General features: G+C 42.1%; 1 protein-coding gene across 1 annotated transcript in view; it reads right to left on the minus strand.

Annotated features, from left to right (window-relative positions):
* Positions 1 to 10,826: 10,826 nt before the first annotated feature.
* The window catches only part of LOC117511488 (interleukin-17 receptor E), a 59,680-nt gene continuing 43,988 nt past the window's right edge, over positions 10,827 to 26,518 (minus strand). Inside the window, exons 7-14 of the mRNA XM_034171507.1 lie at positions 14,581 to 14,759; positions 14,425 to 14,472; positions 14,290 to 14,335; positions 13,009 to 13,160; positions 12,861 to 12,929; positions 12,713 to 12,764; positions 12,519 to 12,626; positions 10,827 to 12,226 (exon numbers count right to left, since the gene is read on the minus strand). Coding sequence (XP_034027398.1) covers positions 11,241 to 12,226; positions 12,519 to 12,626; positions 12,713 to 12,764; positions 12,861 to 12,929; positions 13,009 to 13,160; positions 14,290 to 14,335; positions 14,425 to 14,472; positions 14,581 to 14,759 — 1,640 coding nt within the window. The 3' untranslated portion in view covers positions 10,827 to 11,240. The remainder of the gene's footprint in view (positions 12,227 to 12,518; positions 12,627 to 12,712; positions 12,765 to 12,860; positions 12,930 to 13,008; positions 13,161 to 14,289; positions 14,336 to 14,424; positions 14,473 to 14,580; positions 14,760 to 26,518) is intronic.

The following is a 26,518-nucleotide window of genomic DNA, read 5'->3' on the forward strand; positions in this document are numbered from 1 at the left end:
GTGTTGTCCGACACTGACTCACTGTTACGACTCACCGAGTCCTCCCCGGTGATTGACAGCCGCTGTGGGCGTGGCAACACGCTTCCTGCTCACCTGCTCAGGTGGGATGTGGAAGCTGCGCGCTCACGTTCGTGCTCAGGTGGTGATTTTATTTTATTTTATTGTATTTATTTTTTTTATGGTCACTAAGACTTTAAACTCAACGCCACGACTGAGTGCATTCTTTCTTTTATTTTCCTCAGGTGGTAAATCATTCATCTGCGTATCAGCATTTTGAATCACAAACAGGACAGTGGCATGTAAAAACAAACAGCCTGACTTGAAGTCACGTGGTTTTATTGTGACGATGACAAAAGTCACATATTTACAGAACGTCTCTGAATTCTGGTTTTGTGAGGAGAAGAAGAAGAAAAATAAGAAGAGCCTTTTCTAATTGTACATAAGTACAACGAAATTTGTCCTCTACATTTAACCCATTCTAATTACAGTTAGACACAATCCAACCACTAGGGGCAGCCAGCCACCATAGTCCAGTGCCCGGAGATGAGCCCTACAACCGGCCCTGAATTAGGCCAGATACTGGCCTCTCTCTCCTAGCCTCTGATTGGTTGGCAGGCTAGATGGTGAGGTCAGCCTCACTTTGATGTGGCGCGAGCACTGCTCTCCTATTGGTTGTTTAGGAGTGGGAATTCCCACTCCAAAATGGAGGCCAGTAGGCCTATCTGACCCAATTCAGGGCCGGATGTTGGGCTACCCGGGGACCAACACCAGATGTAGAGACACTGTCTTGGTCAGGTAAATGGACTGCATTTATATAGCGCTTTTCCACCTGCATCAGACGCTCAAAGCGCTTTACAATTATGCGTTACATTCACCCCAATGTCAGGGTGCTGCCATACAAGGCGCTCACTACACACCGGGAGCAAAAGGGGATTAAAGGCCTTGCCCAAGGGTTCTTCCAGTCAGGTGTGGATTTGAACCCATGATCTTCTGAACTCAAGCCCAACACCTTAACCACTAGACCATCACCTCCCCTAGAGAAAGCAGCAGACCCTGCATGTTTTTGATTGCAGGAGGAAACTGGAGTATCTGGTATTAAAACCCACGCAGACTCCACGCAGAAATGTCAGGAAGCAATCCCACGACCTTCTTGTTATGTGAGGCATCAGTGTGAACCACTAATCCACCCGGCCGCTGTGACAGTTTATGCTGAAAAGGCTTCACGTGAATCCTGCTGTGAGATTGTGATGGAGACTTTGAAATAAAACATCCAAAGAAAAGAAAAAAAGATAAATGGACTGAATTTATATAGCGTTTTTCCATCTGCATCAGACGCTCACAGTGATTTACAATTAGGGAATAACCCTGTTGTGTCTGATGATTTGCAGATGTTAATGCTGGATTTTACAGTCGCAAATTGAGTTTTATCGCATCACCAGTAAAATGGATATTTGCGACCGTAATCCAGCATTAACGTCCGCAAATCATCAGACACAAGGGGGTTATTCCCATTCTAATCCAATTTCAACATTTTGCACGGATCTGTGTTTTCAGCAAAAGACCGCTTCACCACTGAAGGCTACATCTTAATCCACATAATAATACAGTTTGATAAAACTGTTACGCAGACAAAGGGTGTGGTCGGCTCATTAAAAGCTTTCCGTAGCAACGGTGTCTTCGTGCCAAACTGGAAATTCTGTGAGCAGAATCCACATCAATACTTTTGTATGGGAGCTTAAACACATCCATTTCGGCATCGTCGTTGCTCCGCCAGTTTCTCTCGCTCTTAGCTGACAGCGCCATTACTGACATCTGCGGAGCAACGCGCGCGTTCAGGGCGTGGAGTAATACATCAAATGTGAAACAGTCAAATAATTTGCTACCGTTAACGCGATATTTTATGGTCTGAAATCTCACACAATTAACCAATCAGATTTGCGAAAGGTAATTGGATTTGAATTATATCTGACATTCACAGTTTTGTCGTAATCCTTCAAAGCCTATATAAATCTTGATCCAGAATCCAGATCACCTCCAAAATTTAAAGGAGTCTTCCATGGCCTAATATCTATCTGTGGTGAAAATTTTGTCAAAATCCATACAGTAGTTTTGACGTGATCCTGCTAACAGACAGACAGACAAATAAATAAATGTCAATGGTTTTATTAGGTCCTTGGTGGACGTAACTAGCCCTGGCCTTGGTGGCCTCCAAACCTGATTTTTAACTGAAGGAAATTGACAAATAAGGTCATGTAACTTCAACCACACCTGCTCCTAATTTCCATCATCCATCCGACATTCACCAACCATCCAGCAGGTGGCAGAAAGGTGTATGGTATTACATAAGAAAAACAAGAGCGATTAGAGATTTCTGACATCAGCCAATCCGGATCAGGGTCACTTCCAAAATGCAGTGGAGTCTTCCATGGCCTATCTATCTGTGGTACAAATTTGGTGAGAATCCGTGAAGTAATTTTGAAATAATTCTTCAAAGCCTATATAAAGGGAAACCTTGATCCAGTATCTGCAACCGGATCTGGATCACCTCCAAAATTCAGAGGAGTCTTCCATGGCCTATCTATCTGTGGTGGTCTCACATTCACACAAACACACTCACACAGTGAGTGATAAAAAAGAAAAATAATTTCTTATATCGGTTTCAACACGATCGAAAACAGCAACAGTGGCCCAATGTTGTGACACCAATGTTGTGTTTAAATGTATTAGTAGTTCTATATGTTATTTATTCCATGTCAGCATGCACTCTTTGATTGCAGTAGTTTGCTGTATTTATAGCCTAAACCACTGTGATGATGCACTGATTCCAGTGAGGGACTTGAATTTTTTCTGCTCCCTGTATAGTTCCTGAGTTGTAACTGTTTTTCCTTGGTGGGGGCATGTACTCTGTGAGTGCTGTAGTTTTGTTTTTTGGGTTTTTTTTTTACATCCTCAAACCATTGTGTTGCGGCTGGGAAGGGAGCAAGTTCTCATAGAAGTCCATGTTAAAATGTGCAGCTTTAGAGTAGAAGTAAACATGTTTGCAGCCTAGTAAAAAAGCAGCTTTGGTCTGTATAGCTAGTGCCCCCCTCCCCCATGACAACTGTAAAGGGGATGAAGTTTTTTTTTCTAACTCCTTAATTTAACATGTTTTAAGCTGAAATGTTAGACATAATTGGGGACATGGCTGGAGTGAAAACCTGTGTGTTGTTCATCCCAAAAAGGTCACGGGTTCTGGCTCACCGACTCTTTGGTCACAAATGGGTTGGCAGTTGAGCTTTTTATAGCCACAGCATGCTGTGATGTGTACGGCATTTTTATAGCGTGTTTTTATGGTGAAACCAAAGGCAAATTTCCACATTGTGGCCAATAAAGTTTTTTACTATCATATTGTATGCCTACCAATAGATAAAGCAATATAGAACAATAAAAGTGACTGTTCTGTGAAATGGGCAATTCAGTATATTTTAAATATGCCGCAGTGACACACCACCAGTCCAAATTTGGTGTGCCATAGATACACCTGTGGTCAGAAGTTCCCATACATTAATCATGGGAATCATGGTAATTTTGAGCTTTTAATGATGCTCTTGAATTGTTCTTTTGCCAGGGTGGAACAATTACACACCATACATCATTAATGACCAAAAAAAGAATAATAATAAGTTTGGCTTGACAAAATTAAACATACAGACTCAAATATATACATACACTCTCTAATATTCAGTTAAATGTCCCTTAGGAAGCTGCACCTCGACCAGATGCTTTTGGTAAAATGGCAAATGTGCTGCATTTATATGATGCTTTTCCATGTGAATCAGAAGCTCAAAGCACTTTACAATGATGCCTCACATTAAGATGCACCGATGCCATGGTGCTGCCATGGAAGGTGCTCACTACACAGCAGGAATGTATGCATATATTTGAGCCTGTATGTATTATTTTGAGCCTGTGTGGATGAGAGAAGAAGATACTAAATAAATTCATACGTGTGCACCCAATTCAATTTTTTTATAAAGTACACCATATCATGTTTTTACATCCACACCCCACCAAAAAAATGGGACAGCATTACAACATTTTTCTATTTGTCCAACAATTTCAAATCTTTCTGCAGTGAAAAAAGTTTAACTCAACATGAAAACCTCTGTTCACTGAAAGAGTTTACTTTTAATCATTGTTACTGAACCTTTGAAACTTCATGCAGAAAATTTTAAAGGTTTAAATTTTAAAAGGTTTTTTGGTCATTTAGTGGAAAGATAAATGACTCCTTTATTGTAGCTTCAAAAGTAATAATAATTATTTGCTTGTGCTAACATCAATTTGTGCCCAAAAAACATTGCGCAATGGAAAAACTATGCTTTGAGTCAGTCAGGATGAAGATAGTGTTTCAGTTATGACTTAGCTCAGCGGTTTAATGCCACAACGGTCTGGTGTTCTGTGACACTACTTGGCATGAGACTCAAAACTTCCTCAAACGTTTGCACATATTACAGAATAATCCCCTTCACCTATGGTTAATTAATGATCAGAAATAATTTTCACATGATGTGTAATTTTAGAGGATAGCGCTGTAGTGTGCAATTATCCCATGAATCTGACACTATACATTTGCATAAAGCAGTTCCACATAAGAGGCCGCACTGTTGGAATGTTTTCTGTAGGTGTTTATTCGTTAACTGTCAACAGAGCAGAAAGGCCAATGAAGTTCACGGCTTTATGACGTCATTTGTGTCCTTGTTGTTCATCTTATCAGGGGTGTGAAGCACTACAACGTGACAACAGGCTGATCCTCCACCAGACAGGACTACACCGTTAAAAGAACACTAATCCTTCTGCTGATGTTCTGGCACGACCGTGTGTTTTTCTGAGTAGAAATATTTATCTAAAGGCTTCCTGGTCAATGCTGCTCAGCAGGTCTGACACTGAGAACGGATCGCGGATAAACCACATTTTACTGTTCTTACACAAACATAAAAAAAACAATTAAATACATGTGAGTTATATTTTATTTAAAAGCATCATGTTTTGTGAAAACATGGCAACATAAAGCAGGAAAATCAGACATTTCTTAAAGCAAATCTTCCTTAAAGTTGAAGAGCAATCAGACTGTAAATGAAATATATGCTGTCGATTGGTTTTAATTCCTCTTCTATTTTATTGACAGCATTCATTGTGTCGAGGGCAAGCAGCAAAGCTTTTCTTTCTTCTTTTTAATTTTTTTTTGCCAAACTGTATGTTTGTGCCTCTACTCCACACAAGTTCCACCAAATGTGTTATGTGGATAAACATTAAACCTGGAATTGCCTTTAAAGGCTTGTTGCAGCAAAGGTCAAGGTCTTTGGCTTCAAAGGAAAAACCAATTTTCACTACAGTTTGCATTAAATCTCATACACAGGTTCTACAGTGGCCAGGTAAGGCTAGGTTTGCCAACGTTCAATCATTTGGATTAAAAAAAATATCAGTTTTTGTTCACTCCAATGTCCACCAAACCTTGCACGCGTATGTGAGTGGGTTCTGGAAGTGCCCAAGCAAGATCAGACTGACCACATATGAATCACTGCAGTCAAGGTCATTGGGGTTAAAACGTAAAAAAAAAAAAAGTTTTTCACTCCAATTTGCACCAAACCTGGCACACATATGGAAGCAGGTTCTGGATTTTCCCAACTAAGGCCAAATTTGCAAAAGGTCAAGCACTGGGGTCAAATATCAGATCAGCATAGCCCGTACTGTCTTCATGCCAACTTAGAAATAAAAGTCCAACATGTTGCATAAAAAAACTAAAACCAGCGGACACTGAGCAAGTTTCCATCCTTAAACACTGTGGTTCTCAATCTGTGGGGCATGTCAATATAAAGACTCAAATAAGGAACACCTGTTTCAGAAAATCTACACAAACATGTTTGGAATCAAGAGCAAAGTTAATCAAGTGTTCTATGAATGTTATCTTAAATTTATTAAAAAGTGGTGGTTTTGTTCACATGTTTCTTAATACTACCAATGTTTGATAAGAATCCAATTTTAATATTACTAGTGTTTGAGTGTCAAATTTTCTTTTGTGAAGGAGGGTAGTGTGAAAGATAAAGTTTGATAGTCATTTCCTGAACACAGTTAAAGTGCAGGTTGGAGCACCGTTTCACCCAAAACACAAATAAGTAACATCAAAATCTGAGATACTGCAAACAACATTCATTAAAATTTACTCTGGATGTGCATCTGCCTCAAAATTGAATCTTTCTTTTGCAAAAGCCAGTATTTCCTCAAAATCCAGTCATGTCTGTTTATGATATCATGCCAATAGACAAATGCATGGCAGCGGTAAGAACAGTCGACTGGCACTGATTCAAAGGCCAATGGAACAGAATACAACCCCTGGCAAAAATTATGGAATCACCGGCCTCGGAGGTTGTTCATTCAGTTGTTTAATTTTGTAGAAAAAAAAGCAGATCACAGACATGATACAAAACTAAAGTAATTTCAAATGGCAACTTTCTGGCTTTAAGAAACACTATAAGAAATCAGGAAAAAAAATTGTGGCAGTCAGTAACGGTTTTAAGACCAAGTAGAGGAAAAAAAAATATGGACTCACTCAATTCTGAGGAATAAATTATGGAATCACCCTGTAAATTTTCATCCCCAAAACTAACACCTACATCAAATGAAATCTGCTCGTTAGTCTGCATCTAAAAAGGAGTGATCACACCTTGGAGAGCTGTTGCACCAAGTGGACTGACTTGAATCATGGCTCCAACACGAGAGATGTCAATTGAAACAAAGGAGAGGATTATCAAACTCTTAAAAGAGGGTAAATCATCACGCAGTGTTGCAAAAGATGTTGGTTGTTCACATTCAGTTGTGTCTAAACTCTGGACCAAATACAAACAACATGGGAAGGCTGTTAAAGGCAAACATACTGGTAGACCAAGGAAGACATCAAAGCGTCAAGACAGAAAACTTAAAGCAATATGTCTCAAAAATCGAAAATGCACAACAAAACAAATGAGGAACGAATGGGAGGAACCTGGAGTCAACGTCTGTGACCGAACTGTAAGAAACCACCTAAAGGAAATGGGATTTACATACAGAAAAGCTAAACAAAAGCCATCATTAACACCTAAACAGAAAAAAAACAAGGTTACAATGGGCTAAGGAAAAGCAATCGTGGACTGTGGATGACTGGATGAAAGTCATATTCAGTGATGAATCTCGAATCTGCATTGGGCAAGGTGATGATGCTGGAACTTGATGCCGATGATGCCGTTCCAATGAGATTTATAAAGATGACTGCCTGAAGAGAACATGTAAATTTCCACAGTCATTGATGATATGGGGCTGCATGTCATGTAAAGGCACTGGGGAGATGGCTGTCATTACATCATCAATAAATGCACAAGTTTACGTTGATATTTTGGACACTTTTCTTATCCCATCAATTGGAAGGATGTTTGGGGATGATGAAATCATTTTTCAAGATGATAATGCATCTTGCCATAGCGCAAAAACTGTGAAAACATTCCTTGCAAAAAGACACATAGGGTTAATGTCATGGCCTGCAAATAGTCCGGATATTAATCCAATTGAAAATCTTTGGTGGAAGTTGAAGAAAATGGTCCATGACAAGGCTCCAACCTGCAAAGCTGATCTGGCAACAGCAATCAGACAAAGTTGGAACCAGATTGATGAAGAGTACTGTTTGTCACTCATTAAGTCCATATCTCAGAGACTGCAAGCTGTTATAAAAGCCAGAGGTGGTGCAACAAAATACTAGTGATGTGTTGGAGCGTTGTTTTTCATGATTCCATAATTTTTTCCTCAGAATTGCGTGATTCCATTTTTTTTTTTCCCCTCTGTTTGGTCTAAAAAAGTAACCGTTACTGACTGCCACAATTATTTTTCCTGATTTCTTATAGTGTTTCCTAAAGCCAGAAAGTTGCCATTTGAAATGACTTTAGTTTTGTGCCATGTCTGTCATCTGCTTGTTTTCTACAAAATTATACAACTGAATGAACATCCCCCGAGGCCGGTGATTCCATAATTTTTGCCAGGGGTTGTAGATACAAGCAGCGTCAGCCTTGGTGGCCACCAGACTCAGACTCTGGACATGAAAGAAACACAAGCTCATTTCAAGTAATATGTAACTTCAATTATACCTGATTACAATTTTCAGCATGCATGTAACAATAGGATTATTCCAGGCAGCTGGGTGGTATATGGTATTACTGTTATAATGACAAGAAAAATGTTTTGTGTTGATGCATCAAATTTAATCAGATCATATTCAAAGGGGATAGAGATTTACGAGGTGATACTGTTACCACTTGAACAGGAGGATGAACTCAAACACTGCTCATTAAAAAAGGTACATGTCAAAGAGTTTTGCCAAAGTGTAAGAATAAAAAGAAGAAATGCAAATATGAAAACCAAAACATCACTCATGGCAACGCATTGTGATAAGAGGTATCATTGCATGCTTTTGAATAAATCTAGATCAGAGATTTGTTCTTTCCATATTTTGAACATGTCATGACAATTTGTCCTAATTTCCTTTCCTAACAATATAACAACACTGTCAATAAGAGTTTATACCTCCCCCACCATGTGGGAGCATGAAACCATACACGGGTGATTCTTTAACTACTGGCCTTGTAAATGTAATTTCCACCACACCATTGCCTTACAATATAAAGCGCCTTGGGGCAACTGTTTGTTGTGATTTGGCGGTATATACATGTGCTCTGATGTCACCGTTTATCTCCATAGAAACTACCCACACAATCTTTCATACAAACTTTTTAAAGGGACATTATTGTTGTGGTGGAAATTACGGCAATAGTGTGGGACAACTACATTTCGTTTAAAAAAAAAATCACAACAGTTGTATGACATTGAATACCCCAATTATGTTTTGATTATTTTACTGATATTTTAAAACATTAGAAAAAACTTTTTTTTACTATTCATTTTCATCATTGAAGATCATAAGTCTGGGTGTGGGACAAGCACAAAACGGCAATATTTGCATATAATGATGCTGAAAAAAGGTGAAAAAGTCATCATTGACTACTAGGACAAATTTCTTAAAACACTTTCATTGTCAAGATAACTATAAGTGTGTGAAATTTCCCCTTTTTTCTTTTTTTTCATAAAATATGATCAAGGGACATAAAAGTGCCCGTAGTCTAAGAATCACCCACACCTGAAGATCAACACTGTAGTCAGTTGTAACCAGTATCATATACACAACCAAAGCAATGTGAGATTTCTGACATCCGCCAAGGGTTGACGAGTACTCAACATAAAAGATATGCAATTCACATTGTGACCCAGACTTTTTTTTTTTTAAACTTATCCAAGGCCTAACACAAATGTGTGGTGAAAATCTGTTTAGTAGTTTTGACATAATCCTTTAAAGCCTATATAAATCTTGATCCAGAATCCGGCTCACCTCCAAAATTTAATGAAGTCTTCCATGGCCTAATATCATCTGAAGTAAACATTTTGTTACAATTCTGCAGTAGTTTTGACGTGATCCTGCTAACAGACAAATAAATACACGTCAATGGTTGTATTAGGTCCTTGGTGGCCTCTAAACCTGATTTGTAAATTAAACAAATTGACAAATAAGGTCATGCAACTTCAACCACACCTGCTCCTAATTTCCATCATCCATCCGGCATTCGCCAACCATCCAGCAGGTGGCAGAAAGGTCTATGATATTACATAAGAAAAACAAGTGCAATCAGAGATTTCTGACATCAGCCAATCCGGATCCGGGTCACCTCCAAAATTCAGCGGAGTCTTCAATGGCCTAATATCTATCTGTGGCGAAAATCAGTGGTGGGCACAGATAACTAAAAAAAATCAACTTCGATAACAGAATCAGATAAGTGAAAAGTCGATAAAGATAAAACAATAAACCACCAAAAATGTATCGGAAGTTACAGATAACTGATAACAGATAATTTCCAATATTGTCTCTGGTACATTTACAACTACTAATAAAACCAATTTAAGTTTTAATGCCACAATAGCTTCTACTAATATTAAAAGTAACACAACAGACCCAAACAATGAGACCACACTTTTTTCTTTGAACATTCTGCCCCTGCTGGAAGCTCTTGTTTACTACAGAGCTCCCAGCACAGAGGCACTCAGAGCAGCCATAAAGCCAACTCTCTATCAATCTCAATGCTCCGATCGCGGAGGTCTTGAAAAATAAAGTCATACTGACTTATGGTTTTGATTTATAAATAACATTAATACCGATAGAATAACTCCATTAACGTCAATTCTGTCATTGGTACAAAGTTAAAAAATATCCGCATCCAGATCCGGATCACCTCCAAAATTCAGTTGAGTCTTCCACGGTCTAATATCTATCCGTGGTGAAAGTTTTGTCAAAATCAGTGCAGTAGTTTTGATGTAATCTTGCTAAAAGGCAGACAGACCAACAAATAAACGCTGGTGATTTTATTAACATAATGCATTACCTCGATAGAATGAACTGGTGCAGCAATGTTAAACAATGTCATAGATTTATCCACATTATACACCCTTTTCATTTGGCGAGTTCCTAGATGATAACATTCTTAAACTGTCATGTTAACAACCTGGAGGGGACAGAATCAGTGTATTTTAAAGAATACACACCAAAACCTCTGAATATTTCATAATCCAGTATGGCAAGATGCACCAAACTGTAATCAGTTCATCTTTATACAAATATTCACCTTCATGCAAAATGTGAAGTTCAAACGCACAATCAATCAATTCATCAATCCTGATAAACTCATTCACTCACAAGTTCAGTCACATTTTTGGGGGTGGGAGGAGGGGGTGTCTAAGTCCTGTGCAGCTAAAGGAATATGCAAAGTGGCGTGCTCCTGTTAGACAGCGGCCCATTTGCCAGCTGTGCTGCCACAACGCTTTCACACATTAACAGCACTCGTGTTGACAACTGGTGTAATTTGCAACTAGATTTTCATAGTGCTTAGCATATTTGCAGAGATAAAGCAGGTGTTCAGTATACCTTCAGTCACAACTATCTCTCTTTGTATGTCAGATACTGCAGTCAGGAGCATGAAAATACAAAACTGACAGTTAACGCTGTGTGTTTTGGTGGCTCATTCTTCCAGGGTGACTGGTTGCGAAGTGCTCTTAATGGAACACCGACTCTCGTATCTCCCGTTTCAAGTTTCTAGGATTTTAAAAAAGCCTTTGTGTCAAAGAGGTGAAACCTGAGATTAAAGCTCTCCTTCTCTGTACGGTGACCTGCACAGTGGCTCCTGTTCTCGTACAGTTGATGCTTTGGCCGCCGATGGCAACTTGAGCCTGCTGCCTGTCCTCTCTGACATCATTTCCTGTGATGATGTAAAATTCCTCTTTGGCGTTTTCTTTCCCGACGCCTCAGGCAGCATTGTTTGTAGTTTGTGTGCTAGCCGTCTTGCCAGCCATATTGAGAATATTTTAGAGAAAAGTCTGGGCCAGCAGTGCTGACCCGGTTTACCAGTTTGTGTCTGTTGCCTCGGCTCTGCCAGCTCCTGTATCAAGCCCTTGAGGTCTTGTGGCAAACAGTACCGCGGGACCCCTCTGAAGGCCTTCGGAATGTCCTTACTGTGGCCTAGGCCTTCAAAGTACACGAAGGCGACTCTTTGTCCTTTGCACCCCTGTAGCACCCCCTCTAGGCAGGCCAGAGCAGCTGTAAAGACCGGCGCTATCACTGATGAGTGTGCGTTTCTGGGGTCGAACTCCTTGCCATCACACATATGTGCAGCATTGTGTTTCCCAGCAGCTCCCTCTTTTTTGCACTTCTCCAGTCTTTCTCCACTTGCTTTCCAGACCTCCTCCAGTCTCACTTTCTTCCTGTTGTCAGTTTCCTTCTTTCGCTCGGTCTTGCCCGTTTTGGCCCTTTCCTCCCTCCATTTAACATCCTCCCTCCATTTAACATATGACCTTCTGGCTTCGGGGCTCCAGATGAGCAGCATCTTTCCTTGAGCCTCGCACACAGCTTCCCACTGCCCATACAGCCAGGGAAGAGGGCCCACATCTGCCAAGCCACTCCCACTCCCAGTCATCCCACTCTTCTGTGAGTTTTGAGCCCATAGAGACAAGCTGACTCTGGCACGTAGCTCCCCCTGCAGGATGGAGGCCAAAGCACACACGGCAGACACGTGGGTTGACCGCTCTGATGAACACACAAGCAAAACTGGCTTCTGTATATAAATCCAACCTGGAGATGTGGGAAAACAAGAGAATAAATTATTACTCATAAGGATTAATCAACTTAAATTAATCAACAACTATTTTCATAATTGATTACTGGTTTTGAGTCATTTTGGGGGGGTTGTATTTCAGCTTCTAAAATGTGAATATTTTTCTGGTTTCTTTCATCATCTTGGGCTTCAAGAAAAACTGATCAACATTTTTCACAATTTGCTGACACTTTATGGTTTAAACAACTAACCAGACGAGATGTGTACACAGGTGCTTGAACTACTTTTCCAGAAAGGATCTACACCAACCTGCACTTTGTATACTTGTAATCCCATGTATGGAGATTCCCAGCAATGCAACAATAATCGCAAACAACAACGCCGCCACTATGTACATCCCACATCTTTGGTGTGTGTCTGTGGGAGCAAATAAGAATTATATGACTATTTACTTGACATGTACTGATGCATTTAGCATGCATGTCTATCTTGACTAAACTCACAGTCTGGACACAGGATTCTATGTCCTTGAAGAGCCGGATCTGATTGCCACACCTGCAACAACAACAACAAAAAAAGCAGCTTTCAAGACAGAAGAAGCAGGAGAAAAGAAAAAAAAAGGAGCACAGAAAGATGAAGTGTGTGTTTTACCTGCACACACGGTTTTTGATCAGGAAAACGAATAGGGACATTTATCCAAGTCTCAGCTGTGTTTGCTTCCTGTAAAATGGACACTGATGTGTTGCAGACTGCAGTAGCAGAACAGCTGAACAAGTTGCCTGCTGTGTCTCTGTCTTACCACTTTTACTGAGTGGACGGGTCCTTTGGGTGTGCACTCTCTTTCAGTCAGGAAACACAGCTGAGCTGAGAAGTTTGCCGTCACAGAAGAGCTAAGACACACAGACACACCCTGCCTGCCTTTTTCAATGTGCACAGCCCATGAAGACATATCTGGAAATGGCAAAAAAATAATGTACAGTGTTGCACTGATAAAAAGGTGGAAAGTTACTTGGGGAAAAAAAAAACCCTTCCCAGCAATTTCCAATTAAAATTTTCATAAATTTGGATAATTCACTGTGTGTAATATAACATGAAGCCACAACAAGAAAAAAAAAAATCTGTATCCATAAGAACAGTTAAAGTTACAACTAAAGTGCAAATAAAACATTTGCACAGCCAACATAATTAAAATCAGATAAAACTATAAAACTAATGATAAACAGCAGAAAATAAATACATTTTCAGATTAGCCTTAAAAGATTCAGTCGAGGTGGATTTTCTAATAGTAACAGGTAAACTGTTCTACAAACTACAAAAGGTTCTGAAGCCTGCTGACCTCTGGGGACACAGAGGAAGCTCACATTGTCAGACTGCAGAGCATAAGAAGGCACATAAGGTTTAACAGGTTCAGCAACATAGGCAAGTGCAAGACCATTTCCTGCAACGGTGGGCAAGTGTGGCAAAAACGGGTAAAGATGGGGCCGGTTTTCAATGCAAGTGATTGCCTCAACAGGGGGTTTTACAGGTGGGCTTCTCCTCTCAACTGATCACCTGTGATCCCATGCCCACCTTTGGTTTAGAGCTTTATATGTCAACGGAAAAACCGTGAAATCTGCTCTTACAGTCGCAGGGAGCCAGTGAAGGGAAGCCAGAACAGGTGTGTTCAAATCTCCAAGTTCTAAGATCTCCTAATTCTCCAAGATCTGCTCTACAGCTTCACATGATTTGGAGATCTGAGATCTGGTTGATGTTTTTGTCCATTACCATGGTAACATTTCAGTTGCTAACAAAATGTTCCATAAAAACCAACAGAAACTTCCACCTTAGAAATAATCTGACGACAAACTTAAATCCAGATGACAACTGGTTGTGTCGTGTCGGCCACTGTCGCATCATGAAGGTCTTAAAAAACATGTCCAAGGGCTCAGCAAACAAGGTTTGTTAATTTTGAACATGACTTAACTGACAGGTTGGTGGTTTGATTCCATAATGCTGAAGTACAAATGAAATTTCACTCTACTGTTTTATTATTCCCAGTTTATAATAAACACAGATTTAAATATGTTCCTGTAGTACTCACCAGAGTGGAAAGGACAGGTGATGTGATGACTGCCTTGTAGAGAAAACTGCAAATATGAAACACACACATCTGCAACTGAAACAGGGCAACAAGCTAAAGGATGCCCTTACTGACTTTACTGTGGCCATTTCTCACCTGCACACACATCTGAGGGTGTTTGTCCACAGCAGATGTGTTATACATCTGTGGAGGAGATAGACACATTATTTGCAAAAGCTTTTCTTTTTTCATTTTACTTATAAATCTAACCATTACCAACAAAGATTCCATCATGGTTGCTGCCATACGTACTGTGACATGTTTGTTTTCTGTCTGTTGCAGCGTGGAGTTTATATTTATGCAGAGTTGTTCGTTTTGTCTCCAGCAGAGGGCAGCAGAGACATTTAGGGTGCTGGCAGGACACTCAGAGATCCACTTCAAGTTTGATGGGTACAGTTCGATTCTGCTCGAGAGCCAAACATCGGCCACATCTGTCGAAGGAAGGCAGACACTGACAAAAGTAGAACACGAGAACATTCCAAGATTCTCCAAATCATAGGTGACAGTGCCCACACCACATACACACACATAACAAATAAAGTGTAGTGTGTGTATATATATATATATATATATATATATAATACACTCAACAAAAATATAAACGCAACACTTTTGGTTTTGCTCCCATTTTGTATGAGATGAACTCAAAGATCTAAAACTTTTTCCACATACACAATATCACCATTTCCCTCAAATATTGTTCACAAACCAGTCTAAATCTGTGATAGTGAGCACTTCTCCTTTGCTGAGATAATCCATCCCACCTCACAGGTGTGCCATATCAAGATGCTGATTAGACACCATGATTAGTGCACAGGTGTGCCTTAGACTGCCCACAATAAAAGGCCACTCTGAAAGGTGCAGTTTTGTTTTATTGGGGGGGGATACCAGTCAGTATCTGGTGTGACCACCATTTGCTTCATGCAGTGCAACACATCTCCTTCGCATAGAGTTGATCAGGTTGTCAATTGTGGCCTGTGGAATGTTGGTCCACTCTTCAATGGCTGTGCGAAGTTGCTGGATATTGGCAGGAACTGGTACATGCTGTCGTATATGCCGGTCCAGAGCATCCCAAACATGCTCAATGGGTGACATGTCCGGTGAGTATGCCGGCCATGCAAGAACTGGGACATTTTAAACTTCCAAGAATTGTGTACAGATCCTTGCAACATGGGGCCGTGCATTATCCTGCTGCAACATGAGGTGATGTTCTTGGATGTATGGCACAACAATGGGCCTCAGGATCTCGTCACGGTATCTCTCTGCATTCAAAATGCCATCAATCAGAGTAGAGAGATATTCCTGACTTCCTGTGACTTCCTGTTCTGTTAGCTGTTTGAACTGAGCTGTTTGAGTTCTTTGAATTAACAGTCTTTTTCAAGACTTTTTTACTTTTTTTTTTTTTTTTTTTACTTTTTTCACCGTGCTCCAACGCCTAAAGAAGACCTCTAACGGTCGAAACATCGCGACGGAGCACTTTTATCAGCTAACTTTCATCAGCGTTGGCAAGCTAACTAGCTTGCTAACGCTTTCGTTTTTATTTTTATTTTATTTTTTAGCACTGTTGTCGTGCTGCTCCACAGCCTGTCTAGTGGATTTTTATTTTATTTTAGCGCTGTTGTCGTGCGTTACCTGTGCTGCTCCACAGCCTGTCCAGTGGATTTTTATTTTATTTTAGCACTGTTGTCGTGCGTTACCTGTGCTGCTCCACAGCCTGCCCAGTGGATTTTTATTTTATTTTTTAGCACTGTTGTCGTGCGTTACCTGTGCTGCTCCACAGCCTGCCCAGTGGATTTTTATTTTATTTTTTAGCACTGTTGTCGTGTGTTACCTGTGCTGCTCCACAGCCTGCCCAGTGGATTTTTATTTTATTTTTTACCACTGTTGTCGTGCGTTACCTGTGCTGCTCCGCAGCCTGTCCAGTGGATTTTTATTTTATTTTTTACCACTGTTGTCGTGCGTTACCTGTGCTGCTCCGCAGCCTGTCCAGTGGATTTTTATTTTATTTTTTACCACTGTTGTCGTGCGTTACCTGTGCTGCTCCGCAGCCTGTCCAGTGGATTTTTATTTTATTTTTTACCACTGTTGTCGTGCGTTACCTGTGCTGCTCCACAGCCTGTCCAGTGGATTTTTATTTTATTTTTTACCACTGTTGTCGTGCGTTACCTGTGCTGCTCCGCAGCCTGTCCAGTGGATTTTTATTTTATTTTTTACCACTGTTGTCGTGCGTTACCTGTGCTGCTCCGCAGCCTGTCTAGTGGATTTTTATTTTATTTTTTACCACTGTTGTCGTGCGTTACCTGTGCTGCTCCGCGGCCTGTCTACTGGATTTTTATTTTATTTTTTACCACTGTTGTCGTGCGTTACCTGTGCTGTTCCACGGCCTGTCTAGTGGATTTTTATTTTATTTTTTTTATTTATTTATTTTTTTTTTACCACCGTTGTCGTGCGTTACCTGTGCTGCTCCGCAGCCTGTCTAGTGGATTTTTATTTTATTTTTTACCACTGTTGTCGTGCGTTACAGCCTGTCTAGTGGATTTTTATTTTATTTTTTACCACTGTTGTCGTGCGTTACCTGTGCTGCTCCACAGCCTGTCTAGTGGATTTTTATTTTATTTTTTACCACTGTTGTCGTGCGTTACCTGTGCTGCTCCACAGCCTGTCTAGTGGATTTTTATTTTATTTTTTACCACCGTTGTCGTGCGTTACCTGTGCTGCTCCACAGCCTGTCTAGTGGATTTTTATTTTGTTTTTTGCCACCGTTGTCGTGCGTTGCCTGTGCTGCTCCGCAGCCTGTCTAGTGGATTTTTATTTTATTTTTTGCCGCCATTGTCGTGCGTTACCTGTGCTGCTCCACAGCCTGTCTAGTGGATTTTTATTTTATTTTTGCACCGTTGTCGTGCGTTCACTGTTGCCGTGCGTTACTTGTGCTGCTTCATGGCCTGTCTGGTGCCTTAACTAAAGCACTCCTTCTGCTGAATCACCTCTAAATTATTTACACATTATTCACTTTGCGTGTTTTTAGGAATCCACTAGGTTGCGTAGCTACTAGCTTTTAGCCGATTTAGCATGGCGGCTTCTCCTGTCTCTCCCGCACTTTTCTGCTCTGGTTGTGAAATGTTTAGTTGTTCCTCGGCTTCCTTTAGCAGTAACGGTACTTGTAATAAGTGCAGCTTATTCGTAGCTTTGGAGGCCAGGCTGGGCGAATTGGAGACTCGGCTCCGCACCGTGGAAAATTCTACAGCTAGCCAGGCCCCTGTAGTCGGTGCAGACCAAGGTGGCTTAGCCACCGTTAGTTCCCTCCTGGCAGATCCCGTGCAGTCGGGAAAGCAGGCCGACTGGGTGACTGTGAGGAGGAAGCGTAGCCCTAAACAGAAGCCCCGTGTACACCGTCAACCCGTGCACATCTCTAACCGTTTTTCCCCACTCGACGACACACTCGCCGAGGATCAAACTCTGGTTATTGGCGACTCTGTTTTGAGAAATGTGAAGTTAGCGACACCAGCAACCATAGTCAATTGTCTTCCGGGGGCCAGAGCAGGTGACACTGAAGGAAATTTGAAATTGCTGGCTAAGGCTAAGCGTAAATTTGGTAAGATTGTAATTCACGTCGGCAGTAATGACACTCGGTTACGCCAATCGGAGGTCACTAAATTAACATTAAATCGGTGTGTAACTTTGCAAAAACAATGTCGGACTCTGTTGTTTTCTCTGGGCCCCTCCCCAATCAGACCGGGAGTGACATGTTTAGCCGCATGTTCTCCTTGAATTGCTGGCTGTCTGAGTGGTGTCCAAAAAATGAGGTGGGCTTCATTGATAATTGGCAAAGCTTCTGGGGAAAACCTGGTCTTGTTAGGAGAGACGGCATCCATCCCACTTTAGATGGAGCAGCTCTCATTTCTAGAAATCTGGCCAATTTTCTTGGATCCTCCAAACTGTGACTGTCTAGCGTTGGGACCAGGAGGCAGAGCTGTGGTCTTATACACCTTTCTGCAGCTTCTCTCCCCCTGCCATCCCCTCATTACCCCATCCCCGTAGAGACGGTGCCTGCTTCCAGACCACCAATAACCAGCAAAAATCTATTTAAGCAAAAAAATTCAAAAAGAAAAAATAATATAGCACCTTCAACTGCACCACAGACTAAAACAGTTAAATGTGGTCTATTAAACATTAGGTCTCTCTCTTCTAAGTCCCTGTTGGTAAATGATATAATAATTGATCAACGTATTGATTTATTCTGCCTAACAGAAACCTGGTTACAGCAGGATGAATATGTTAGTTTAAATGAGTCAACACCCCTGAGTCACACTAACTGTCAGAATGCTCGTAGTACGGGCCGGGGCGGAGGATTAGCAGCAATCTTCCATTCCAGCTTATTAATTAATCAAAAACCTAGACAGAGCTTTAATTCATTTGAAAGCTTGTCTCTTAGTCTTTTCCATCCAAATTGGAAGTCCCAAAAACCAGTTTTATTTGTTATCTATCGTCCACCTGGTCGTTACTGTGAGTTTCTCTGTGAATTTTCAGACCTTCTGTCTGACTTAGTGCTTAGCTCAGATAAGATACTTATAGTGGGCGATTTTAACATCCACACAGATGCTGAGAATGACAGCCTCAACACTGCATTTAATCTATTATTAGACTCTATTGGCTTTGCTCAAAAAGTAAATGAGTCCACCCACCACTTTAATCATATCTTAGATCTTGTTTTGACTTATGGTATGGAAATAGAAGACTTAACAGTATTCCCTGAAAACTCCCTTCTGTCTGATCATTTTTTAATAACATTTACATTTACCCTGATGGACTACCCTGCAGTGGGGAATAAGTTTCATTACACTAGAAGTCTTTCAGAAAGTGCTGTAACTAGGTTTAAGGATATGATTCCTTCTTTATGTTCTCTATTGTCATATACCAACACAGAGCAGAGTAGCTACCTAAACTCTGTAAGAGAGTTAGAGTATCTCGTCAATAGTTTTACATCCTCATTGAAGACAACTTTGGATGCTGTAGCTCCTCTGAAAAAGAGAGCTTTAAATCAGAAGTGTCTGACTCCGTGGTATAACTCACAAACTCGTAGCTTAAAGCAGATAACCCGTAAGTTGGAGAGGAAATGGCGTCTCACTAATTTAGAAGATCTTCACTTAGCCTGGAAAAAGAGTTTGTTGCTCTATAAAAAAGCCCTCCGTAAAGCTAGGACATCTTTCTACTCATCACTAATTGAAGAAAATAAGAACAACCTCAGGTTTCTTTTCAGCACTGTAGCCAGGCTGACAAAGAGTCAGAGCTCTATTGAGCTGAGTATTCCATTAACTTTAACTAGTAATGACTTCATGACTTTCTTTGCTAACAAAATTTTGACTATTAGAGAAAAAATTACTCATAACCATCCCAAAGATGTATCGTTATCTTTGGCTGCTTTCAGTGATGCCGGTATTTGGTTAGACTCTTTCTCTCCGATTGTTCTGTCTGAGTTATTTTCATTAGTTACTTCATCCAAACCATCAACATGTTTATTAGACCCCATTCCTGCCAGGCTGCTTAAGGAAGTCCTACCATTATTTAATGCTTCAATCTTAAATATGATCAACTTATCTTTGTTAGTTGGCTATGTACCACAGGCTTTTAAGGTGGCAGTAATTAAACCATTACTTAAAAGCCATCACTTGACCCAGCTATTTTAGCTAATTATAGGCCAATCTCCAACCTTCCTTTTCTCTCAAAGATTCTTGAGAGGGTAGTTGTAAAACAGCTAACTGATCACCTGCAGAGGAATGGTCTATTTGAAGAGGTTCAGTCAGGTTTTAGAATTCATCATAGTACAGAAACAGCATTAGTGAAGGTTACAAATGATCTTCTTATGGCTTCGGACAGTGGACTTATCTCTGTGCTTGTTCTGTTGGACCTCAGTGCTGCTTTTGATACTGTTGACCATAAAATTTTATTACAGAGATTAGAGCATGTCATAGGTATTAAAGGCACTGCGCTGCGGTGGTTTGAATCATATTTGTCTAATAGATTACAGTTTGTTCATGTAAATGGGGAATCTTCTTCACAGACTAAAGTTAATTATGGAGTTCCACAAGGTTCTGTGCTAGGACCAATTTTATTCACTTTATACATGCTTCCCTTAGGCAGTATTATTAGACGGTATTGCTTAAATTTTCATTGTTATGCAGATGATACCCAGCTTTATCTATCCATGAAGCCAGAGGACACACACCAATTAGCTAAACTGCAGGATTGTCTTACAGACATAAAGACATGGATGACCTCTAATTTCCTGCTTTTAAACTCAGATAAAACTGAAGTTATTGTACTTGGCCCCACAAATCTTAGAAGCATGGTGTCTAACCAGATCTTTACTCTGGATGGCATTTCCCTGACCTCTAGTAATACTGTGAGAAATCTTGGAGTCATTTTTGATCAGGATATGTCATTCAAAGCGCATATTAAACAAATATGTAGGACTGCCTTTTTGCATTTACGCAATATCTCTAAAATCAGAAAGGTCTTGTCTCAGAGTGATGCTGAAAAACTAATTCATGCATTTATTTCCTCTAGGCTGGACTATTGTAATTCTTTATTATCAGGTTGTCCTAAAAGTTCCCTAAAAAGCCTTCAGTTAATTCAAAATGCTGCAGCTAGAGTACTGACGGGGACTAGCAGGAGAGAGCATATCTCACCCGTGTTGGCCTCTCTTCATTGGCTTCCTGTTAATTCTAGAATAGAATTTAAAATTCTTCTTCTTACTTATAAGGTTTTGAATAATCAGGTCCCATCTTATCTTAGGGACCTCGTAGTACCATATCACCCTAATAGAGCGCTTCGCTCTCAGACTGCAGGCTTACTTGTAGTTCCTAGGGTTTGTAAGAGTAGAATGGGAGGCAGAGCCTTCAGCTTTCAGGCTCCTCTCCTGTGGAACCAGCTCCCAATTCAGATCAGGGAGACAGATACCCTCTCTACTTTTAAGATTAGGCTTAAAACTTTCCTTTTCGCTAAGGCTATTATAGTTAGGGCTGGATCGGGTGACCCTGGACTATCCCTTGGTTATGCTGCTTTAGACGTAGACTGTGGGGGGGTTCCCATGATGCACTGTTTCTTTCTCTTTTTGCCCTGTATGCATCACTCCGCATTTAATCATTAGTGATCGATCTCTGCCCCCCTCCACAGCATGTCTTTTTTCCTGGTTCTTTCCCTCAGCCCCGACCAGTCTCAGCAGAAGACTGCCCCTCCCTGAGCCTGGTTCTGCTGGAGGTTTCTTCCTGTTAAGAGGGAGTTTTTCCTTCCCACTGTTGCCAAGTGCTTGCTCACAGGGGGTCGTTTTGACCGTTGGGGTTTTTCATAATTATTGTATGGCCTTGCCTTACAATATAAAGCGCCTTGGGGCAACTGTTTGTTGTGATTTGGCGCTATATAAAAAAAAAGTTGATTGAGTTGATTGATCAATAAAATGCACCTGTGTTCTTCGTCCATAACAGACGTCTGCCCATACCATAACCCCACCGTCACCATGGGCCACTCGATCCACAACACTGACATCAGAAACCCGCTCACCCACACAACGCCACACACGCTGTCTGCCATCTGCCCTGAACAGTGTGAACCGGGATTCATCCGTGAAGAGAACACCTCTCCAATGTGCCAAACGCCAGCGAATGTGAGCATTTGCCCACTCAAGTCGGTTACGACGACGAACTGGAGTCAGGTCGAGACCCCGATGAGGACGACGAGCATGCAGATGAGTTTCCCTGAGATGGTTTCTGACATTTTGTGCAGAAATTCTTTGGTTATGCAAACTGATTGTTTCAGCAGCTGTCGGAGTGGCTGGTCTCAGACGATCTTGGAGGTGAACATGCTGGATGTGGAGGTCCTGGGCTGGTGTGGTTACACGTGGTCTGCGGTTGTGAGGCTGGTTGGATGTACTGCCAACTTCTCTGAAATGCCTTTGGAGACGGCTTATGGTAGAGAAATGAACATTCAATACACGAGCAACAGCTCTGGTTGACATTCCTGCTGTCAGCATGCCAATTACACGCTCCCTCAAATCTTGCGACATCTGTGGCATTGTGCTGTGTGATAAAACTGCACCTTTCAGAGTGGCCTTTTATTGTGGGCAGTCTAAGGCACACCTGTGCACTAATCATGGTGTCTAATCAGCATCTTGATATGGCACACCTGTGAAGTGGGTTGGATTATCTCAGCAAAGGAGAAGTGCTCACTATCACAGATTTAGACTGGTTTGTGAACAATATTTGAGGGAAATGGTGATATTGTGTATGTTGAAAAAGTTTTAGATCTTTGAGTTCATGTCATACAAAATGGGAACAAAACCAAAAGTGTTGCGTTTATATTTTTGTTGAGTGTATGTGCATAGTATGGCTATATAGACAGGGTATAAACATTGGAAAAATATCCATCCATCCATTTTCTTCCGCTTTATCCGGAGTCGGGTCGCGGGGGGGCAGCAGCTCACATTCACAGCACTTCACACTCGGCTGCAAAACCGCCCCAGTGCACGCTGAAGGTCCTGATTTGACGAAGCCAACAGAAGCACATCGTCTGCAAACAGCAGAGACGAGATTCTGTGGTTCCCAAACCAGACCCCCTCTACACCCTGGCTGCGCCTAGAAATTCTGTCCATAAAAATAATGAACAGAACCGGTGACAAAGGGAAGCCCTGGCGGAGGCCAACATGCACTGGAAACAGGTTTGACTTACTACCGGCAATGCAAACCAAGCTCCTGCTGCGGTCGTACAGGGACCGGACAGCCCTTAGCAAAGGACCCCAGACCCCGTACTCCTGAAGCACTCCCCACAGGGTGCCCCCGAGGGACAAGGTTGAACGCCTTCTCCAGATCCACAAAACACATGTGGACTGGTTGGGCGAACTCCCATGAACCCTCGAGCACCCGATGGATCATGTAGAGCTGGTCCAGTGTGCTGCGACCAGGACGAAAACCACACTGCTCCTCCTGAATCCGAGGTTCGACCATTGGTTGAATTCTCCTCTCCAGTACTCTGGAATAGACCTTACCGGGGAGGCTGAGAAGTGTGATCCCCCTATAGTTGGAACACACCCTCCGGTCCCCCTTCTTAAACAGAGGGACCACCACCCCGGTCTGCCAATCCAGAGGCACTGTCCCCGATCACCACGCAATGTTGCAGAGGCGTGTCAGCCAAGACAGTCCCACAACATCCAGAGACTTAAGGTACTCAGGACGGATTTCATCCACCCCAGGAGCCTTGCCACCGAGGAGCTTTCTAACCACCTCGGTGACTTCTGCCTGGGTAATGGATGAGTCCGCCTCTGGGTCCCCAGTCTCTGCTTCCTCTTCGGAAGACGTGACGATGGGATTGAGGAGATCCTCGAAGTACTCCTTCCACCGCCCAACAACATCCCCAGTCAGGGTCAACAGCTCCCCACCCGCACCGTAAACAGTGCCGGTGGAGAGCTGCTTCCACCTCCTGAGGCGTCGGACGGTTTGCCAGAATCTCTTCGAGACCGACTGATAGTCCTCCTCCATAGCCTCCCCGAACTCTTCCCAGACCCACGTTTTTGCCTCTGCGACCGCACGGGCTGCGGCACGCTTGGCCTGCCGGTACCTGTCAGCTGCCTCTGGGGTCCCACCTACCAACAAAGATAAGTAGGACTCCTTCTTCAGCTTGACGGCATCCCTTACTTCTGGTGTCCACCACCGGGTTCGGGGATTGCCATCACGACAGGCACCAGAGACCTTGCGACCACAGCTACGAGCGGCCGCATCAACAATGGAGGTGGAGAACATGGTCCACTCGGACTCCATGTCTCCAACCTCCCCAGGGATCTGGGAGAAGCTCTCCCGGAGGTGGGAGTTGAAGACCTCCCTGACAGAGGGTTCCGCCAGTCGTTCCCAGCAGACCCTCACGATACGTTTGGGCCTGCCAGGTCTGACCGGCTTCGTCCCCTCCCAGCGGATCCAACTCACCACCAGGTGGTGATCGGTCGACAAATATCGAATCGAATGGAAAAATATTTAATTTTCTATTGATTACCTTTTAATTTGTAAATGTCTTCACAAAAAGCAAAAATGGAAAAGAAAAGGAAAAAAATATGCTTAAAAATGTGTATGTGCATATATGAGAAGGTACAGGAGTATGTTTATATGTAGGTATATATGTATGTATAGCTATATTTAAATATCTCTTTGGTATTAAAGTTATGTAGATGTGGGTGTATTTATAATGTTTTGTTCATGTGGGTTTTGACATGTCTGGAATAAATACATACAAAATGATTCACTTGCTTGGGGGCAGGTGTTGACATAAGCCCCCCCCCACCTTTTGCTTTGGTTACACAAGGAATATATTTATATATATATATATATATACACATACATACATACACATACACACGAGGTCTGTCCGTAAAGTATTGTACCTTTTTATTTTTTTCAAAAACTATATGGATTTCATTCATATGTTTTTACGTCAGACATGCTTGAACCCTCGTGCGCATGCGTGAGTTTTTCCACGCCTGTCGGTGACGTCATTCGCCTGTGAGCACGCCTTGTGGAAGGAGTGGTCCCGCCCTCGTCGGATTTTCATTGTCTGGAAATGGCGGAATGAAAAGGACTTTTTTTCCATCAGAATTTTTTCAGAAGCTGTTAGAGACTGGCACCTGGAAACCATTCGAAAAATTTATCTGGCTTTCAGTGAAAATTTTACGGGCTTCACAGAGAATAAGGACTTTAACTACAGGTTTAAGGACCCCTTTAAAGGACGGTCGGTGCGCCGCGCTGCGAGCTGCGACGATGCGGCACAAACCACTGGATCATTTCTAAGCTGATGGCTCTGTGGATACGAGACCGTCGTGTGCTCTTTCTCTGGTTTTCACAAGAGCTGGACATCAGCCATTTTCCGGCAGATTTCACATTTAACAAGAGATTTTGTCATGGAAAGCCGCGCAGAGGCTTCGCGCGTCACGACCGATTCGCTGATGAAGCGAGACAAAGGAACACCTCCGTTTCGGCGTGTTAGAGGACAAGTTGGGACATGTCTATCTCGGCTTTCAGTGCTTACCAGTCGAGTGAGTATAAAAGAACTTGTGGAGAGCTGGACATGTCCAAACTTGTCCTCTAACACGCCGAAACGGAGGTGTTCCTTTGTCTCTCTTCATCAGCGAATCGGTCGTGACGCGCGAAGCCTCTGCGCGGCTTTCCATGACAAAATCTCTTGTTAAATGTGAAATCTGCCGGAAAATGGCTGATGTCCAGCTCTTGTGATAACCAGAGAAAGAGCACACAACGTTCTCGTATCCACAGAGCCATCAGCTTAGAAATGATCCAGTGGTTTGTGCCGCATCGTCGCAGCGCGGCGCACCGACCGTCCTTTAAAGGGGTCCTTAAACCTGTAGTTAAAGTCCTTATTCTCTGTGAAGCCCGTAAAATTTTCACTGAAAGCCAGATAAATTTTTCGAATGGTTTCCAGGTGCCAGTCTCTAACAGCTTCTGAAAAAATTCTGATGGAAAAAAAATCCTTTTCATTCCGCCATTTCCAGACAATGAAAATCCGACGAGGGGGCGGGACCACTCCTTCCACAAGGCGTGCTCACAGGCGAATGACGTCACCGACAGGCATGGAAAAACTCACGCATGAGCACGAGGGTTCAAGCATGTCTGACGTAAAAACATATGAATGAAATCCATATAGTTTTTGAAAAAAATAAAAAGGTACGATACTTTACGGACAGACCTCATAGAGCTTTGATTAGGTCTGAGTCAGTAATTTTACTATTATGACTATTTACTATATTAACTTCAGCACAGACAAAACCTCGGGCATCCCCTGTGGTCTTTGGCACCCCCGTCCCCCACCTCCCTCTTCAAAGGTGAGCTCAGATCTCTAGTTGGGAACCACGGGGGCTATAGTGTGGCTACAAGCTTCCTCTGTCCATCTGGCCCACTTTCTTAGTCATGAAAGTCTCCTCAGGTCGACACTTCTTACCACCAACGTCAGACAGATAAGACTGTGAGAAACAGTCGACCTTTATGTGTCTGCTGAAGCATCAGACACGAGTGATGTCACAGACTGTGGTTGCAATTTGTGCTTGAAAAGATCACATGTAGGAATCGGAAAGCAAAAGAGAAGCAGGCGCTCAGTACAGCATGTTCTTTCCCCAAAGAGCGTCGAACAGTTCAAGAGATGTCTT

The sequence above is a fragment of the Thalassophryne amazonica genome, chromosome 6, assembly GCF_902500255.1.
Source record: "Thalassophryne amazonica chromosome 6, fThaAma1.1, whole genome shotgun sequence".
In the NCBI taxonomy this organism is placed as follows: Eukaryota; Metazoa; Chordata; class Actinopteri; order Batrachoidiformes; family Batrachoididae; genus Thalassophryne; species Thalassophryne amazonica.